The 19,898-nt window shown below is 36.7% G+C and overlaps 3 protein-coding genes across 4 annotated transcripts in view; 1 reads left to right on the top strand and 2 right to left on the bottom strand.

Moving 5' to 3' along the window:
- The window catches only part of LOC107729480 (branched-chain-amino-acid aminotransferase, cytosolic-like), an 11,352-nt gene extending 10,556 nt beyond the window's left edge, over window positions 1-796 (bottom strand). The window contains exon 1 of the mRNA XM_016540007.1: window positions 700-796. Coding sequence (XP_016395493.1) covers window positions 700-717 — 18 coding nt within the window. The 5' untranslated portion in view covers window positions 718-796. The remainder of the gene's footprint in view (window positions 1-699) is intronic.
- On the top strand, window positions 736-19,898 carry LOC107729474 (potassium voltage-gated channel subfamily A member 1-like). 2 transcript variants are annotated; one of them, XM_016540000.1, is made up of 3 exons: window positions 736-811; window positions 9,891-10,603; window positions 18,175-19,898. In XM_016540000.1, exons 2-3 carry the CDS (start codon window positions 9,920-9,922, stop codon window positions 19,075-19,077), a joined length of 1,587 nt encoding a protein of 528 aa, XP_016395486.1. In that variant the 5' UTR covers window positions 736-811; window positions 9,891-9,919; the 3' UTR covers window positions 19,078-19,898. The 2 variants fall into 2 exon arrangements, with proteins under 2 accessions (XP_016395486.1, XP_016395485.1); XM_016539999.1 differs by lacking the exon at window positions 736-811 and adding an exon at window positions 8,632-8,715.
- Window positions 2,316-4,797, bottom strand: LOC107729477 (17-beta-hydroxysteroid dehydrogenase 14-like). Its single transcript, XM_016540005.1, has 9 exons — window positions 4,354-4,797; window positions 4,229-4,267; window positions 4,020-4,123; window positions 3,558-3,624; window positions 3,253-3,344; window positions 3,060-3,164; window positions 2,908-2,975; window positions 2,660-2,756; window positions 2,316-2,585 (listed from the first exon to the last, which is right to left on the bottom strand). Exons 1-9 carry the CDS (start codon window positions 4,439-4,441, stop codon window positions 2,442-2,444), a joined length of 804 nt encoding a protein of 267 aa, XP_016395491.1. The 5' UTR covers window positions 4,442-4,797; the 3' UTR covers window positions 2,316-2,441.

Below are 19,898 nucleotides of genomic sequence, written 5' to 3'. Positions count from 1 at the left end.
AACAAGTGGATGACATAGTCAGAAGTAGGCCTAGGTAGTTAATACAGACACCTATTGATTACATTTGCAAACTGTAACCAGTAAAAGTGGAATAGTTACTTGTTGGACAGTGACTAATAGCAAAGGAATACTAGTGACTCAACTGAAAAGACATTGATCACAATTACTGGAATGAATTATAGCATCTGTATCTAATAAATAGTTACAAGTAAAATTGTAAATCCTACTAATCATTTTAGAAATATCATTAGTAATTTCTTAGAAAAGTGTTGGCAACGTTAAAAAAACACATTTTGTATATTTTTATGAACGATTGTTAACACGGCTTGCCACAGGCGCGTGCGTTCACACCGGTTCATACGGAAATACGTGGAAAGCTGCTCTCTCTCTCTCATTCATTACGCGTTCATCCGCATCTGGAGATTTACAGACAGATTTGAGTATGAAACAACAAATGACCCTCTGATGTTTTATCCAAATCTAACATCAAACACTTAAAAACATGCACCCCGCTCATGTGATAACTGAAACTTGCGTGTTGTCGATTTGCAACGACGATGATGATCTGCAGTTTAAAGCTGCAAAATTCGGTTCTGTTAAATACACTCCACATACGGTGTTTAGACAGAGCCGTTAATTATTGACAGAAGGATTTGGAGATGTGGTGGGGGAGATAGGTGAAATGATCTTTGAACTCACCGTCCTGATCGCTGCCATCGCTGCCGTGCTGAGATGCACGGTAAACTAGTCCGAGTGGGAGCAGCAGCCCGGGACTCCCTGCGTTCCGGATTGGACCCCTAAGAAAACAGCGGTAAAGTGCTCAGGGTTTGAATCCTTCAAGGGTTCTTTATTATATATTTAAGCGCATTCGCATTGTTTTCAACACAGACCAGTGAGATATGTGCATCAGAAGGCTTGTTTGAAATATGCTAAATATTATTATTCGTTTTGTCACCAGGATAAAGCCATAATAAGTCAGATGCTGCTTTCTAAATAAGGAGGATATTTTTTTTCTAAATACATATAAGCTTAATAAATGGGTATGAGTCGATTATATAATCATCATACTATTTATCATCTATATATGAATTTTAAAAGTCATTAATGTTCCAAACAAAACTATTCCTGTCCATCAAAGTGTTAATAGTAACCCGCGGGTAGGAGTGACGGGTCTCTCGCATCTGATTGGATAAAAAAAAGTAAAGGGTCAAATCTACGCAATCAGCGGGGTTAAACAAGGTTATGAGGAAACATTCCAGTCATTGGCCAGTATATGAGACGTTGGTCCGATCCGGTTAAATGATTGGCTTTTGGACATTTGAAGAAATATGTTATATGTCAATACCTTCAGCTGATGATGTGATGAAAATAAAAATAGCTTGTCACCTGTGTTGGTCACTATTGAAAACCAGGCTGTATGGCTTTAGATTTCACAGAAACCTAGTTCCCATTTTGCATATTAAATTGAATTGGGTTTTCTTTCTTTGAATTTAATTTTCTGTCTCAAACTCTGAAATCTATATTAGGCATTGCTACCAAATTTACATCAATCTGATTATTATTTATTTACTGTCTTGAAACTTGCATATAATGCAATGCATTTCCAGCTGTTTAATATAGGTAAGGACTAACCACATTTTGATATCAAAAGACTAACAACAGTATCAACTTGTCTTATATCATTATATCAGAATAATCCCCATTAGTGGCATTGGCCATGCTTCTGACATAATTTTTCTAGCTAATATTAAGTAAAATAACTTGACTACAAACGAGTGGAAAATGAGCGTTGAGTGTAAATTAATTACGTTTTTTTTAATGAATACAAATAATTTTGTGTATGAAGCAAATCACAATCTGTCAAAAGTCATAAAAGATTTAAAAAATCACTACATCACAATTGAAAATTGGATTGTGTAACAAACAGTTTAGGGAATGTTTACATGTAAACACCAATTTTGCACATTCATGGTACTGTAATTCACAGTGCAGGTCCCTTACATATAATATTTAACTAATATTTGCATTAAAAAAATGAAAAACTCAGCATTTAGAATTATTAATTACTCCAAAAAATTCATATTACTATTAGATATACAAATAAATGCAGTTGGCTTTAAATTGAACAATTATTGCACCATTTACCTGATCATAAGGCGGCATGAAAGTGCGAAATGGCAAGTGAAAGAAAAACAATTTTCAATTGCTTAGAACTTCAGTAAACTTTCAATAATGTGATTGTTTAATATTAAACTTAACCTCACTCAAAAAAAAGTTGTGCAAATCATTTCGCACAATGATTTGAAATGGTGCAATGATTTAAAAAAAAAAAACAATTTGCAAAATCTGCAAATAGTTGCACTGAGAAGCAGCATGAAACAAGCGGTCTGAGATGAGAAATTAAGCCATATTATTTCATGGGCCTTTCCATCACTGTCCGGTTATGGAATTTGGCTTTTGAAGCCGTAGTTCAGTTCAGCCCCTCCGCTCAGAAACAAATCTATCCCAGTACAGAAAGTGGCATCAGCTGCCAAGAAGAGGGCAGCTAATCCGCTCTCAGTCTCCGTTCCCATTCGACCAATCAGCTGTTGAGTAGAAATAGGTTACTAGAATATATTCAACAGAATAGCATTGCATATTTAACCTTATGAACACCTACCTGAGCATTTTCTCCCCCCTTAATAGTGGCAGCAGCGTCTTCTGTGCGGCCAGCAAGCTCCTCCCACAGAGGCGTCATTATATTGCTTGGAGAGATGCTATAAAAGAGTTTGAATGTTAATAAACAGCATGTTCACAGATGGAAATTCAATTGGATCTGAAATAGAGAAAATCCTGAATACTTTAGATCTAAATGAAAAAGTAAGGGACAGCTTAGATGTCAGGGGTATTGAGGGTAATGTCACTCACCAGTTCACTCTCACTTGATAGCGACTCTCATCCACAGCCATTGCTTTAGTCATGGCGGTGATCGCCCCCTTGTGCATATATGTGAGTATTACCGTTACTTCCAACTTGTAAGATGATCAAGTAAAGCACTCAGGACAAGCAGAGAAACTCACCTTGGTTGCCACATAGGGAGCCGCATCTTTCTGACCTATTGAGGCGACAAGGCTGGACAAATTGATGATGTTTCCTTGTGTTTTACGCAGAAACGGCAGAACATACTGCCCCGAGGTAATGAAAAGGGGTTAAAAAAAAAAAAGTCGTTCTGCACAAGAAAAGAGACCAAGGTTTTTTACATCACTTCCTTACCTTTGAAGTAAGGAAGTAACTGATGAGGTTCAGATTAAGCAGGTCTCTAAACTCTTCCGCAGTGGTTTCATCTGTGGTCTTGTGAGGGGGGTCTGATAGGGGATTTATATATAGAAAACTATTTATTTATTAATTTATTAGACAATTTATTTAGAAAAATATTTATCTTCATTACGGTTTTGTAAATATTTTTTAATAAATATAATTTCTCCAAATAAATCCAAAAGTCCCTTGTTAAAATAAAGTGTAGAACAAATAAAAAAAAAGTACAAAAAATAACAAGGGTGAATAAAACTTTGACTTACGCCACCCAGCGTTGTTCACCAAACAGTCTATTTGTCCAAACCTCTCGATCGTCACACTGATTAATCGCTTCAAGATGATATATGACAATAAAATTAATGAAACAATACATTTAGAACTATATGACATATTTGTTTTGGAAAAGTCCTTATGCATCATGTAAATGTAAACTACATTGTAATTATACTTATTTTTAAAAGCTTAACCCACAAAACAGCACAAAAATCGTTTATACATTATATTTTATATTACTGATCTCAAGTTTTACATGGAACCCTTTTCAAAAATGAAAAAACAAAAAAACTAAAACCATAAAAGTTGAACTGCTAGTTAATTATTAGTCAAGTGTTACTATTATTTTATCCATTTCCTCTGCATTATGTATGTGCTCTTATGTAAATACAAGTTGAAGAAAAAAGGAGTAAGACAGATGTTATGAATGCCACATGAACGCCAGCGGCTACCTTGATGTCGTCCTCTTTTGTCACGTCGCATGACACAAACGTGCATGATCCCAGTCCTTCCTTATTCAGCACAGACTCAAGAGACTGGCCAGCAGCCAACTCAGCTGACAATCGTAAAAAAAAAAGAAAGAAAAAAAGAAAAGAAACGTTATTGCATTTATTGGCGAAAGAGACACACAATCAAAAGGCTATTTAAATCAATCACATACTCTCTTGTGCGCAGAACACAACTTTGGCTCCGTTTTGCACTGCAAAGCAAACACGAAATTAATTTGACATACTTTCCCTTTACTTTTGATTACTTAATGGAAAGATGAATATGATAAACCCTTACCAAACACTTTAACGATGCCCCTTCCAATGCCTCTAGTGCCCCCAGTGACGATGACAACTTTGTTGACATAACGCTGCGCACAAGCCATATGTTACTACTGTACGATATACGTTCACTTATGTATACTTATGCAGCAAATGTAAATAATGTCAAATTTCTGCACAGGCTGACAGAGTCTGCTCGAGTAAGCCGTTTCTAGTGTACTAAATCATCTGATAGAGAAGTAGTAACCGGTCATGTGTGTGTGTGTGTGTGTCAACTAGAGATGATCGCTTCCTGGACGAATCGATCTTTTGAATCTTTTTAGTAAACTTGATGAACCGGTTCGCTGAGTCCGACTGAATCGTCTGAAATATGATCCTATTCCGGTTTCCCCAGCTCTTCCTAACTCAACAGCGCTGCTCCAGCAGGTGCTCCAAAACTCCAACACTCCAGCAGACTGAACTGAGAACAGTCTCTCTATCGGACATCAGGTCTGATAGTCTGCAGAACCGCTGTAGAAAACTGAGCATGCGTGCTGGAGTGTGTGAGGTTTGCAAAGCAGCTGTATTTTGTAACACACTTCATCATTTTATAATTGATACAAAAATAATTGTATTTTATATACTTTGTCCCAACAGATATTACAAAGTAAAAAAAAAAAAAGAACACTATCAATATAAATATTTCCACAAAAATCATCAGTGTAAATATCCTTCTGACTGAACTAGAGTTGCACAAACGAGTCAAGAGTCACTCTATGTACTAATAAACTACAGACATGCGTAAATCGAGGACTTGAATGAGGAAACGAAATGCACGTTTCTTTGGGTTCTCATGAATTCTGTAATAAGTTGAGTTGATTAATAATAGTTTATTCACTTTATATGCGTTAGACTTGAAAAAAAAATCCGCGTTTACATATCATATTTGGCGCTTTGAAAAACTTGAATGAGATACTATCAGTGCAAAGGCGAATAACACGTCGACTTACGCCACCCAGCGTTGTTTACAAAACAGTCTGTTTGTCCAAAGCTGTCAATCACACTGATTAATGGCTTCAATGTAAGAAGATATTACAATAAAAAATACATTTAAAACTATGTGGCATACTATGTATCATGAAATGAAAAGTACTACATCACCATTCAAATTATTTTAAAATTATTTAGGCCTAAAAGCAATAATTATTTTTATTCACAAAATAGCACAAAAATACATTAGATTTTATAATTGATCTCAATTTTAATATGGAAATATTTTTAATATTCAAACCTATATGTAATATTCAAACTAAATCCTAAAACCATAAAATGATAAACTGCTAAAGCTTTTTCAAATCTATGTAATTGTTTTATTTTTCTAGGCCTACTACTACTACTACTACTACTACTAATGATGATGATGATGATAATAATAATAATAATAAGTATTATTGTAATTATTATTTTATATTTGTATTATTATTTGATGGAATAACATGTAAATCAGCCATGCACTTACATATTACTTATTTTTTTAATAAATGTATATATTGATCGGGTTCATTGAAAATCTAAAATGATTAAAATGATAAACTGCTAAAGCTTTTTCAAATCTATGTAATTGTTTTATTCTTCTAGGCCTACTACTACTACTACTAATAATGACGATGATGATGATAATAATAATAATAATAAGTATTATTGTAATTATTATTTTATATGTGTATTATTATTTGATGGAATAACATGTAAATCAGCCATGCACTTACACATTACTTATTTTTTTTATAAATGTATATATTGATCGGGTTCATTGAAACAAACTGTCCAAGAGAACCAGATTGCAGGGGAATCAGATTTCCCATAATGTCAACAGAAACGTCACATAGGTTATGGTACTTGTAGTTTTGGGTGCTAAGAATTTAAGGTAAGATCTGAACTGAAAAGAATAAATACATATTTCTAGTAACTTTTGTTCTATAAATAGAGTGACCAGACGTCCCGTTTTTCCCGGGACAGTCCCGTATTTCAACTTTATTTTTAGTGTCCCGAGTCCGACTTATTTTGAAAAAAAATCCAGTTTTGTCCCGTATTTCCACATTTCTTTACGACTGGGTGATCAGAGCAAGCAGAAGTGTTCTATCACGCGAGAACAGCCTAATCAAAGGTAACTAAGCTTGTCGTAGGACAAAATTACCATCCAATCACAATTTAAATTATATATATATATATATATATATATATATATATATATACACACACACACACCACGTACATCATTATTTTTCATATAAAGGCGCAAGGAGAACTGATCGCAGGACTGGCTAGACCGGAGCTAAAGTCCGGATCAGACTGTGCGCGGGGTCACAGTCCAGAAACCAGACCTCGTTTGCCCCAATCCAAAGCATATTTACACTGTCTGAATCGGGTGATCAGAGCAAGCAGAAGTGTTCTATCACGCGAGAACAGCCTAATCAAAGGTAACTAAGCTTGTCGTAGGACAAAATTACCATTCAATCACAATTTGTTATCGATTGCAGTAAGTGAAGGCGGAATCACGCTGAATGACACACCAGAAGCGCTCTCTATGCCGCCCGCCCGCGCAATCCCAGTTCTGCGATCAGTTCTCTTTGCGCCTTTATTAGGGTGACCAGATTTCTCTTGGGTCAATTTGGTACAGGACGGGGACGGGGTGATATATGACCACGATATGAGAAATTTTATTTGAATATTTACAGTCTGAATCGTTCCCTATCGCCTACATTGTGCACTACGTGCCATTCACCTTACAGAAAATACTAACACTGTGAACAAGTGACCGATCTCAGCCGCAACTTCAGCATCTTATTTATAGTGTATGGGGCGGGCGCTTCGGATTCTAGAGAGCATTTGATTGGTCAGAAGATTTGCTGACAAGCTGAAGTACGAGGTGACGTCAAAAAAAAAAAATCGTTGATCCATTTTGGCGGAAGTGACGAACTGCAAGCTTTGAATGCTTATATCTTCTAAATCCGAATTTTGGTACTGTTTTGGAGCACACTGCCTTACAGATAACCTTAAGACTAACATATTGATACTAACACCCAAAAAACTTTAATTTTGATTTCATGGGGACTTTAAAGGGACAGCAGCCTAATTAAATACCTGTCTCATTAATGTTAATCAAACAACAAATGATGTTAAATAAATGTATACATGTTTAACCAACTGTATTAGAAAAATTAGTTAATTTAATATTTAATTTGCATCTTTTGTATTTGTCTTATGGTTTGTAATTTTCTTCTTTATTTTTATATAAAAAAAGAATGATGTAGGCTATGTGTGGTGTGTGTGTGTATATATATATATATCCCCGTCCCGTACCATATTGAACCAAGACAAATCTGGTCACCCTAATAAAGGCACAAGGAGAACTGATCGCAGAACTGGGATCGCACGGGCACGCGGCATAGAGAGCGCTTCTGGTGTGTCTCTAAAAATAGAGTTGAAATACGGGACTGTCCCGGGAAAAACGGGACGTCTGGACACCCTATTTATAGAACAAAAGTTACTAGAAATATGTATTTATTTTTTTCAGTTCAGATCTTACCTTAAATTCTTAGCACCCAAAACTACAAGTACCATAACCTATGTGACGTTTCTGTTGACATTATGGGAAATCTGATTCCCCTGCAATCTGGTTCTCTTGGACAGTTTGTTTCAATGAACCCGATCAATATATACATTTATTTTTAAAAAAGTAATGTGTAAGTGCATGGCTTATTACATTACTATTACACATTGCAATAAAAGGAATTTTTTAATTCATATAAATTCATGCATGACTATTTTAATGAACTACAAAAGAAATACACAAGTGACTTGAAAACCTTGAAAAAAAGTAGAAAAATCATTATACACTTTTCAATATAAAAAAGATCCCCAGTTTATGTCATTATTCTGTAAAAAAAAAAAAATAGTTCTGAATTTTTGTATTCTGAATAATTCATTATTTGTTGGCAGAAATGCTGGGGTGGGATCAAATATCAAATAGCAAAAACCTATTATTCATACATGAAAAAAAGCGAAAAACAAATATAAAAGAGATAAATGAGAGAGACAGGCATTTTAAGGTGTTTGGGACAGTGAGCTGATGAGGGGACGAGGGGCTCTGGATTGAATTTCAGCATGACAGCATTCCCCAGCGCTGCAGTGAGAGCGAGTGAAGACAGTGATTTACAAACAGGTTTACGTATCTGTACTGCACTGACTAAGGGCAGGACAAAGTTTGTGGTTCAAGGCACAGGAGAAAACACCTCCTGTTGGACTCGATACACAGCTCATGGTGTGGTGCAGGTAGGGAAGGAACACGAATAGCGTTGGGTAAATATTCTGGATTTACGGACACTAGTGGCAGAGGGTAAGTGGAGGGACAAACAGGGTGTCTACTCAGAAACTTTTCAGAGACCCGAACCTCTATATTCCTAATAGAACATTTCAGATTTTTGGGAGATTTTTACTCGCAAGGGATTGTGATGTTTTTGTTGAACATTTTTCACCCCTTCACCAACTTCACTTAAGTCTTGTTTTATACTTGAGGTCACGGGTTGTTTTGCTGTCTTCTTATAAACTGCCCCCCTTAACGTTTTATTTAATTTATTTATTTTTTTGTCTGAAAGTCTCGTAGTCTTATTCTCGTGGTGAGGGTCAAAGTGGTAATGGATCTGTCTGCAGGAGTCAACACAGGGTTCGGATAGAGTACATGAAATGTTTGTATATGATTTCATGGACCGGCAGGAGAAGTTTCTGCAGAAGAATTTAAGTATGGATACTATCTTCAGTTACATAACTGGAACAGGACTGTATAAATTGACCAAATTCTTGTTGTGGTGCAGTTTATTTATCTATTACACATTTTAATTATAATACATTATATTACTTAGAAAATAGATACAAGTACTTTGTATTAATTTGCTTTTATTTTAATATATTAAATACAATTGTATTACATATACTCTGTAAAAATGATTTTGATGTAAATGAAAAAAAAATATTGGAGCATACAAGAAAGTACTATTTCAGTCTTTCTACTTAAAAATTTCAACATGTTATTTGTTTTTTGTATTTCTAATTGCATTTATTTAGCAATTTCTGAGCATAATGTAATTAATAAAATGTTTTAAATTACATTTCATTTGAAGATGCATCATGTATATTTTAGCATTTTATTATTCCATAATTATTGTATACATTTTTTTCAACATATTGAATTTACATAGATAGATAGATAGATAGATATAGATAGATAGATGTACACAATAATTATGGAATGATATAATGCTGAAATATATACATAATATTTACTTATTTTAATAAATAATTTGACACAATAGCAAATAAGTGCAAAATAATTTAACAATTTAAAATCTTTACTTAATCAGGAAATGTATTCACCAGACTGTCAGGTGATACTGGAATCGACACTAGGAGAAATGACCACTTCTGTGGCCTAACACCATTTATAGGTTTCTACAAACCTTTGACTCCTGGGTTCATGCTTGGCTGAAATGAGTGTGTTTCTACCCAATATAACAGACTGAGTGAACAAGAACGAAGAAGAAGAGATGGACAAAGGAGGAGGAGGAGGATCGGATGGGGAAATGAAGGTCACAAAACAAGCAGAGGAAGAGAGCGAAAGTGACAAGAACCTCAAGGACCAGCGCAACAAGGCAGAAAAGGGTGACAAAGAGAAGGGTGAGAGGAAGAGAGAGAATCGAAGATCTGGTTCAATGTGGAGAGGAGGCTGGGCGCTGTCCGAACGACTGGCCATCAACGTGTCAGGCATGCGCTACGAGACACAGATTCGAACCCTGGCCCAGTTCCCTGACTCTCTGCTCGGAGACCCTCAGCGCCGCCTGCGCTACTTTGACCCACTCCGCAATGAGATCTTCCTGGACCGCAATCGATTCTGCTTTGACGCCATCCTTTACTTCTATCAGTCTGGAGGTCGGTTACGGCGGCCTGCCAATGTGCCTCTGGACGTCTTCATGGATGAACTGCGCTTTTATGAGCTGGGAGAGGATATCATGGCTCGCTTCAAAGAGGATGAGGGCTTCCCCAAGGAGGAGCCTCGGCCCCTGCCAGACAATGAGATCCAGCGCAAGCTGTGGATGCTCTTTGAACACCCTGAGTCCTCTGGAGGCGCCCGCATCATCGCCATCATCAGCGTGATGGTGATTGTGGTCTCTATCCTCATCTTCTGTTTGGAGACGCTGCCTGACTTCAGAGTAGAGAAGGAGCTGAGAGAGGTGAGAGGAGCAGTGAAAGACAGGTCAACGTTACAGTGTCTGACTCAACAAGATGTGTGACACACATGACACTAAACACTAGCAAATTGTTATCAGTTGATATTACCATACAGAAAATGCAGGATTTATTTTTTTCATTATAGTACACATAATGCACAAAACACGAAATATGACCAACAACCTCTACACTGTAAAATCCAATAGTTTACCTTACTTAGATTTAATTAGTAATCTTTACTTAGTTGTTATACTTACTAGGTTTTATTAAGTTACAGCTACTTTCAAGGCAAATAAAGCAATTTACTTACTGTTTTGAGTGACACTTACTTAAAATTAATAGACTTTTCAATCATTTCCTCCATGTCTGCAGTTATCTTTCACTAGTTGCATTCACTCGTTTCCCAAAGTCATCTTGAATGTTGAATTCTCAATACAACTGAAATATTTGAGAGAACATCACATAAGCTAACTTCATAAATAGATGTTGATTTTCCTAAAATGTGTGTTTTTTTAAATTCACCATTATAGTGATTAGCGTTCCCTTTGGTTGGGCACTTTGAACTTGGTTTATGTTACTATAATTTTCTTCCTGTTAATGCGGCAATGCATCATGAAGTCAGTTATTTGATTTCAAAGGAAGAAAAGTAATAAATAGGTTGCTTTTAGAACGTGATCTATCTTCTAATGAAAGCATTGGTGTATTTTTAGTGTGTGTTTATAAATGAACTTTATCAAATTTCTTTTTTCATAAATACCCTGAGTGCTTTTATTTGGGTTTACATAATCCTTAAATCGTGTGTGGTAACGCAGACACAGACTAGTCATACACAGACTTAAACATTCAGCACGCGAATCACAACAATGGTACCAATTCAATTTAATTTATTTTCATTACTTGTAACAATAACCATTGGTAAACTATACTAACTAAGCATCTGTCAGTACAACATACTATTCCTATTTCACTTTACTTAGTTTTTTCAAGGCAATCGGTTTGCATGCTTTTTTTAAGTAAGCCCAACTAATTAGATTTTACAGTGTAGCAAAGCCATAGCAATAAGAAAGAATGTTAGAATGGCTCTTAGCATGAAGCAGATGGGTTCCTGAGCACATAAAGATGAATGAGCATAAATAAAAATGTATGACTATTAATATAGGCCATTATTTAAAGTCAGCATGAAATGGAAATCCCCCCTATCTCTTTGCTAAGTATGTTATTAAGAATGCATGTTGTTGATCTTATTGTGAACGATTTATCAATATTTCTTGTTTTTCTTGTTTTCTGACTTAAATTAAATTAAATTTTAATCAAATTTAATAACTTGATCTTCTGTTGAAACTAAAGGCGTGTCTCTGCTGATGTACTTCTCCAATTATTAAAGTGTTAGTTCACCTAAAAAAAAAGAAAATTATCCCATGATTTACTCACCCTCAAGCCATCCTAGGTCTATATGACTTTCAGATGAATACAACTGGAGTTATGTTTAAAAAAATATCCTGGCTCTTCCAAGCTTTATAACGGCAGTGAATTTGATTTTGAAGCAAAATTAAGTGCATGAATCCATCATAAAAAGAGCTCCACACGGCCCCAGGGGGTTAATAAAGGCCTCCTGAAGCGAATTGATGCATGTTTGTAAGAAAAATATCCATATTTAAAACTTTATAAACCGTAATCTCTAGCTTCCGCGAACTGTCGTACGCACGTTCACGAGAGAGTGGTGATCCAGTGGATTACGCAGGACATTTTTTAATATAACTCTGATTGTACTCGTCTGAAAGAAGAAAGTCATATACACCTAGGATGGCTTGAGGGCGAGTAATTCATGGGGTAATTTTCATTTTTGGGTGAACTATCCCTTTAAATTCACATAAATCCCGCCTCTTTTTATAACCGACCTCTTTAAGACCCACCTTCATCCAATCAACAACCGATGGACAAAACCAAGTCTGCACCCTACATTTTTTTTTTTCATTTCAATAATTCGTTTAATTAGATGTATGTCATAATATGGAGGAAAGGGTCTTTTGCTACTTCCATTACTTTAATACATTACATTATTTATTATATTTTTATTTTAAGTATTAATAGCTATCAATAACCATTTTAAATATTAATTTAAATACTATATGTGTAGTCACATTTGCTGTTTTAAATGGAATCTACATGATTGGGAAGGTGACAGATTTCGCAGCAGTTTGTTGGTAATGCAGATTATCTGTGTTGACCAGCAGAAAGCTGCTTTGTTTGAAAGTGACTTCTATTTGAGCTGTGCTTCATTCATCACTACACTGTTGACAATAGAGACTTTTTTGTCTGCGAAATTTTGCTAATGTGGCTGCACCTTATTAAATATTCTCAATGTACTTGCCATCCAAAATATTACGAAAAACAATGTACAAATGATTCCGGTAAGACCAAAAAAAAAAAACTAACGATGAGGAAAGCATATCCAAGTATAGGCAAACTTATCCAAATAGTGAGCTGTGTAAATGTACACTGCATATTGAATTTCTATCAAATGTAAAAACAATGTTTAATGCTAAATGCTAAACTTTTAAGAACACAGAGGCATTCTTACTGACTATAGGCCTACACAGATTCACATACAAATTTAAAAATGTACACATTTCAAATCACACATAATAATAGGTAAGTTTAAAAGTGTGAGAAGTTGCTTTAAAAAAAGAAAACACAGACGAAAAGTTCAGGAGCAGTGTAGGGTTATTGCTGAGATTATTTTAGACGTGTCGTTAAATCTGATACACAGATTGGGAGCAGAGACTCTGGGGGGGGGGTTGGAAAACAGTCAAGTGACGTGTCCGTGGAGAGATGTTAGCGGCGTACACAGATTAAAAAAAAAAGGGAAAGAGATAACAAATGACAAGGTGACAGTATGAAAGAGCGCCTGTGTTTGATCGAGTGAGAGAAAATAGAGAGATGCAGGGTGGGTTAGGAGCAAGGAGGGAAAGTTAGTAAAGAGTATCAAATTAGTTTCCCAGCAGCGACCCAACTGCTTCGGCACAAGACGGCAACCTCAACACGCTGCCAAAGCAGCTCCGTAATTCTGCATGGATCAGACAGTCAACGACCAGCAAACTAAAGCTGGCGAGAGAGAGATTGTACATTCTCAAGTTTCACCTTAGAGATCACTGAGGTGCTATTTTTAGAGTAAGGACAACCCTTCAGAGCATATTAACACAGATACAGGAGCTTGTATTAATAAACAGACCCCCCTCGAACGCTGAAATAGGAATGGAAACACACTTTGACAACATCTTATGATGACTTTAGCAAAATCTAAATGCACTACGATAGGGAACACTTAATAGCCAGCTAGCCCGACACGAGATCACACACACCACACGTGCATACAAACTCACATCTCACATGTCATATTTTCTAATCTTCTATCTTGCTATTCATAAATCTGTTTTCTATGCAAACACATGCTTAGCTTTGAGTTATATGACTGGAAATTCAAATAAGGCTATACGTGTTTATGGATACATATTTGAAAATACCCCTACTCTGGTTACCTCTTACATACTGATGTGGTTTGTGCTCGTGTACACATTAGAGTAAGTCATTTTTATGGAGTCAGAGTGATAAAGAGCAAAAATGACTGACCTTTGAGTGAAAGATCATGTTCTGTGACCCTAAAAGCAGAATGGGACATTCAACTTCACTCAAGAAGTGGGTGTCAAATGGGCAACCAAATTGTTTCAGTCAGGCACTTGTTAGGCAAAACATGTTTGGTCTCAAGAGTAGTTTCAGAAATTAAATCGTTTCGCTTGTGCTTCGGCTCTGCATGGATGCGATTCCTAGCACCGAAACCTTAAAATCTACATTGAATAAACTAAAAAAAACATAAAAAAACCATTATGCCGTTGTTTTTTACTTTTTGCAAACACTGATGTTTTTAAATAAATTATGTAATAAAAGTTTAGGCCTACATTACACTGTCACTGCACATACGATAATTGCTAGTCTGACAAGGTCAAACGTTATATAAAATGAATTCACGTTACTGTTAGAGAGCTACATGGCTATCTATCTGTTCAACAGAATACCTGTTTGGTGAGATTTTAAAAATCGGCTGGGTTGCTTAATCTCGGAGTTCTCGCACCTCTGAAAGTCTGATTCATACGGTGGCCGAGAAGTGCAAAGCAAATCACAATTCTGAAAAAAAAAAAAAAAAAATTACAAACGCAAATGCAAGTTTAAAAAACAAAATAACATAGGTGTAGGGAGGGCTTTATTGTACCAATAAGGTGGCATCCATTTAATAATTAAAATTAAAATTATAATTTACACTCAATACGTTATTATTGCATACTGTTTTATAATGTACTACAATACTGAAGTGCAGATAATTGCCACTATTTGCAACAAGTAGTATAGTTGATAGTAGAAATCCTGCTATTTTAACATAGTGTAAATAGGTATTTGCACTATGTGTAAATAGCATATTGCTAAAAATACTGCTATTTTCTCTTAGTGTAAATAGAATCCATTGCTAATACGAGATTTGAAAAGGGAGGAAAAAAAAGTTCGGCAAAAGGCAGGATCGAACGCGTCAAAAAGCCAACGGCAGGCGCTTATCCATCTGCGCCACTGTAACTGATGTTCAACAGCCACTTTTAACTAAATGTAAATATACACTCCGTATTTTTTATTCCATAGTAAGGGCAATTCATATAATACATTTAAACTGAGCTACTTTAATACCATCTCCGAACTTTCTACCACGACTCTGCTGTTCTTCGGCTGGTTCTTCCTCTATACGTTGATTGATAGATGTCTCGTCCAGTCAGCGGTGAGTAATCCCTAACCAATGGCGCTGTCTCAAACTATACCTACCTTTTCCGGTTTGTCTGATTTGTCGTTGTGTTTTCTGACTTGTAAATTTGTTTTCGGATTTGTCATTGTGTTTTCTGACTTGTTATAATGTTTTCTGAATTGTTGTTGTGCTTTCTGAATTTTTATTTTGTTTTTTAAACTTGCATTTGCGTATGTAATTTGTTATTTTGATTTCAGAATTGTGATTTGTTTAGCACTTCTCGGCCACCGTAGATTCAGGTTTTATTACAAACTCTCTCTTTTCGCTGCCTTTTTTCTTAAACACACGTTTAAGAAACGTTGACACCCACACCAAAAACGTTAAAGGGGACATAACACACACATTTTTTTGTCGTTGTTGCCAATCTCATATTAATCTTGAGTACCTATACAGTATTGGATCCTTCATGTCCGAGGAGTCTTTAGTTTTATCAGATTTATAAAAGTAAGATAAGCTTCTGGAGGCATGGCGTGGGCAGAGCTAAAGAGTCAGGAGCACTCAAAGCTTTTGCATAGCTATCATCTGCAAGCTGTGACATCGGCATAAATAATTCCCTTAAAGTCCGTGTAAAGCCAGCATTAAGGTGCATACTAGAGGTCTGCATTCCCGCGGGAACCGAGGGACCCGATCGGATTTTTTGTGCCGTGGGATTAAATTCCCGAATAAAACGAGGTAGCGGTCGGTAACTCTGGTGTAATTTGAATCTTATTTATTTATTTTTCTCTGCGACACTTTTCCTACTGTGTTAACAGAAAAATGTCAAACGAATTTAGTATTTTGACAAGACGAATAAAAATAGCTAATAGACTGTTTTTGTACAACCTACATTTTTTTTTTTTTTTCTCTCTGCAACACTTTTTCCCTATTGTGTTGTCAATGTTAAGCGAATTGTATCCTGACAAGACGAATAAAAATCTTACAATTTTTTTACAACATTTTTATTTTCTCTGGCACTTTTTTTCCTACTGTGTTGCATAAAATATTAAACGAATTTTGTGTCTTAAGATAATTCATATAAATTCAAGTCAAAGTCAATAAATTCAAGACTCTTGACAAGACGAATAAAATAACACAATTTTGTGCAGACTACACTTTTATTTGTCAGCCTATCTCTCTTTCTTTCAGTAGCGGAAATTTAAATGTGAGATTTTGGAAACGAGATCTAAATTTAGCGGGAACGGTCGGGTTGGGAAGATAATTATTCTAAGCGGACAGCGGGTGAACAAAGAGTGAATATATAGCGGGAGCGGGTGGGTGCGGAATAGAACCTTGCGGGAGTGGGACTAAAAAAACAGTCCCGCGCAGACCTCTAGTGCATACCGCCACCTATTATATTGGAGTGTGCAACATCATGACTTCATTGTGATCTTAAATTCTTCTAATTAAACCACTTTCTCGCAAAAAATTCATTATTGCCCTGGTAACTTCAGTCTGATCATTTTTTATTCCTAAAACACCTCTAATGTTCCATTCCCTTCTAACTTTTATAATGCATTGTTTAAGTTTTTCTATTTCTTCTCTGAATTTCCTGCATTTGTTTTTGGCGTGAACTGGATGTTGCTGCCGACTTTATTTCAGTATGGTGACGTATTTCCCACTGAAACGGAATATTGAGTAAAGGGCGGGGTTTTATTTTTGCGCTCCTCCTCTCAACTTTCACTCGCAGCAAACTAACGGTTTAGGGGCGGTTAAGCAAATTCTGACCAAAGCCATGGCCCAAGCGTCATCAGAGCAGGGGTGCCATTCCGGAGCAGAAGCAAATGATCAGATTTTGATTAAAGATTACCAAGACAAACTATTTTTTTCAGAGGATTAACTTGCATGGATTAATTGTTCACCTTAAGACTAACAATGTGAACTAACAAAATAAATATTATAAATTTTGATTTCATGCAGACTTTAATGCTGGGTTCTTTGGGAAGCTGAACAAGGTTATCTTTCCCTCACAACCAAAAACACACTTTTTTGGCATTGTTGATTTTGTGGTCAAAAACCAAATGTAAAATTGTTCTCGAGCAATTCTTGTGCCGACGACTTCCGTAACCCGAATGAAGCACGTGCTCTTCTTTTATGCCATGCTCGAAAAAAAAATTCCAGAAATTTATACAAAACCTGAAGAAGTGTATTTGGCACAAAAATACTCCATCATATGTCCAACTCGTTTTTTGAGACTTTGGTCATGTTTAGCACATGGGAATTCAACTCTTTAGTATAGTGTAAATAAGTCAAAATGCATGAAATAGCATTATACATCCCCTTTAACTATATATTAATAACGATATAGTTTTAAAATTAGTTCTAAATTTAAAAGAATACATATTTCATTACAAATTTAAAATTGATAAATTTAATATATACAGGTTTTACAAATGAGGATGTCCACAAAATGTTGTCAGATTTAGTCAGATTTGTTTCTAAAAATCCAAAGTACACACAAAGACATACACATAGTTGCACAGTAAATTAAAAGTATTAGGTTGTAACCACACTACTACTACAGCTACAGTATATTGAAAGCACACAAAATACGAATCTCAACATAGGCCTATGCAAATATGCAAAATGCACTTTACTTGAATATGCAAATATATAATATACTTTAATTGAATATGCAAAATGCACTTTACACTCTAGCTGTGTTTAGTATGTTTTTGAATGTCATATGTTTTTATCCCGTTTCTGCATCTAATTTCTTATCCTTATCTTTATTCTTTTCTCTCTCTTTTGCAGCAAATGGCATACCAGGCTTTCCTTGCCGGAAACAATACCTCGCACATCCCAATGTCCTCTCCCTTCCAAGATCCATTCTTCCTGGTGGAGACCATGTGCATCTGCTGGTTCTCGTTTGAGCTAGTGATGCGTTTCACCTGCTCTCCCAGTAAGATGTCCTTCTTCAAGGATGTGATGAACATCATAGACTTCTTCGCCATTATTCCCTACTTCATCACACTCGGCACGGAGCTGGCCAAGTCTAGGGGCGCGACGCCAACCATGTCCCTGGCGATCGTAAGGGTCATCCGTCTGGTTCGAGTCTTCCGGATCTTCAAGCTGTCTCGGCACTCAAAAGGCCTTCAGATCCTGGGCCAGACGCTGAAGGCCAGCTTGAGGGAGCTGGCGCTGCTCATCTTCTTCCTCTTCATCGGAGTCATCCTGTTCTCCTCGGCCGCGTACTTTGCCGAGGTGGACAAACCTGGAACGGCCTTCACCAGCATCCCAGAAGCCTTCTGGTGGGCTGTGGTCTCAATGACGACAGTGGGGTACGGCGACATGTACCCGGAGACGGTGGGCGGAAAGCTGGTGGGCTCCATGTGCGCCATCGCCGGCGTGCTCACCATCTCGCTTCCCGTTCCCGTCATCGTTTCCAACTTCAGCTACTTCTACCACCGCGAAATGGAGTGTGAGGACAACCAGGAATACACACACGTCAGCACCTCCCTTTGGGAGGAGGAAGAAGGTGGGGAAGAAGGTGAGGAAGGGCCTGGGGAACAGGGAGACCGCAATCCTCTCGAAGAAGGCACGGCCTATAGGGGGATCTGCGCCCCTCTTAATGGGACTCTCCTGGCTGGGCTTTGCGCGGGACAGACCAGAGTGCAAAGTGTAGGGAGTGTTTACCCACTGGTCACCCAAGTCTGAGAGACTGGAGATCAAAGAGGAGGAATGAGAGATGGAGGTGGTCCTGTACCATGTTTTAAGGTACACTGCCTCACTGTGACTCACTGAATATATGTGGAGGATGGGAAGGAATAAATGCAAGAAACAGAAAACGGTTGATGAAGAGGCTGAGAAGGTACAAAATGCAGATGCAGTATCCAAAGGAAAGGTATAAAGAAGTTACAAAAAACATTGACTTTCTATCTATAACACATCTTTAAACCGCTTTCCTAACGTTCCGGTAACCAAACTATTTTGACATCACAACCTTTACACTGAACTTTAAATCACTGAATGTATTTATTTGAGAAACTATTTTGATCTATTCAGAGAGTGGCATCTCAATGCGTTTGGAAAAATAGCTGAGGATAAGCTGAGCTGTCTTGTGCAATAAAAGCGTTTGCACCTTTGCTTTAAAGATCTTACTGGAATCGTTGACATATATATATTATCAGACTTATTCGTAGGAAGAAGCACCCTGCGGTGTCATTTAAATGTCATGTATTTTGTCACCCGTGTTGCAGTCATGAATGTGCCAGGGATTTGTGTGTCCCGACGAATGGATAAAGTCTTAAGCATCATTCATCTGGAGCAGTTTTGTGTTACTGCTGTTCTGACATTGTTGAAATGCTTGTGTATTCAAAGGCTTTTTAGGAAAATATGTACAGTCATTTACGATGTGTGTGTGCTCCGTGAATTGTGTAACGCTGAGCCATGTTTGTGTACTATTTATTCACATTTTTAATGACACAAAAATCATACTGAAGTGACTCGGTGTACTACAAAAAGAACAAACAAACTGA

This window comes from Sinocyclocheilus rhinocerous, unplaced genomic scaffold (assembly GCF_001515625.1).
Source record: "Sinocyclocheilus rhinocerous isolate Xijiao unplaced genomic scaffold, SAMN03320098_v1.1 scaffold697, whole genome shotgun sequence".
NCBI lineage: Eukaryota > Metazoa > Chordata > Actinopteri > Cypriniformes > Cyprinidae > Sinocyclocheilus > Sinocyclocheilus rhinocerous.
The sequence above is the reverse complement of the archived record's forward strand: the minus strand, read 5'-3'. Positions and strand labels throughout refer to the sequence as shown.

Coding starts and splice junctions, on each gene's coding strand:
- LOC107729477 (XM_016540005.1), bottom strand. CDS start 4,441: ATGGCTTGTGCGCAGCGTTATGTCAACAAAGTTGTCATCGTCACTGGG. Junction 3,625..4,019: donor CAAAAGAGGACGACATCAAG/GTAGCCGCTGGC, acceptor ATCATCTTGAAG/CGATTAATCAGTGTGACGAT. Junction 2,757..2,907: donor TATCAAGTGAGAGTGAACTG/GTGAGTGACATT, acceptor ACTCTTTTATAG/CATCTCTCCAAGCAATATAA.
- LOC107729474 (XM_016540000.1), top strand. CDS start 9,920: ATGGACAAAGGAGGAGGAGGAGGATCGGATGGGGAAATGAAGGTCACA. Junction 10,604..18,174: donor TAGAGAAGGAGCTGAGAGAG/GTGAGAGGAGCA, acceptor TCTCTTTTGCAG/CAAATGGCATACCAGGCTTT.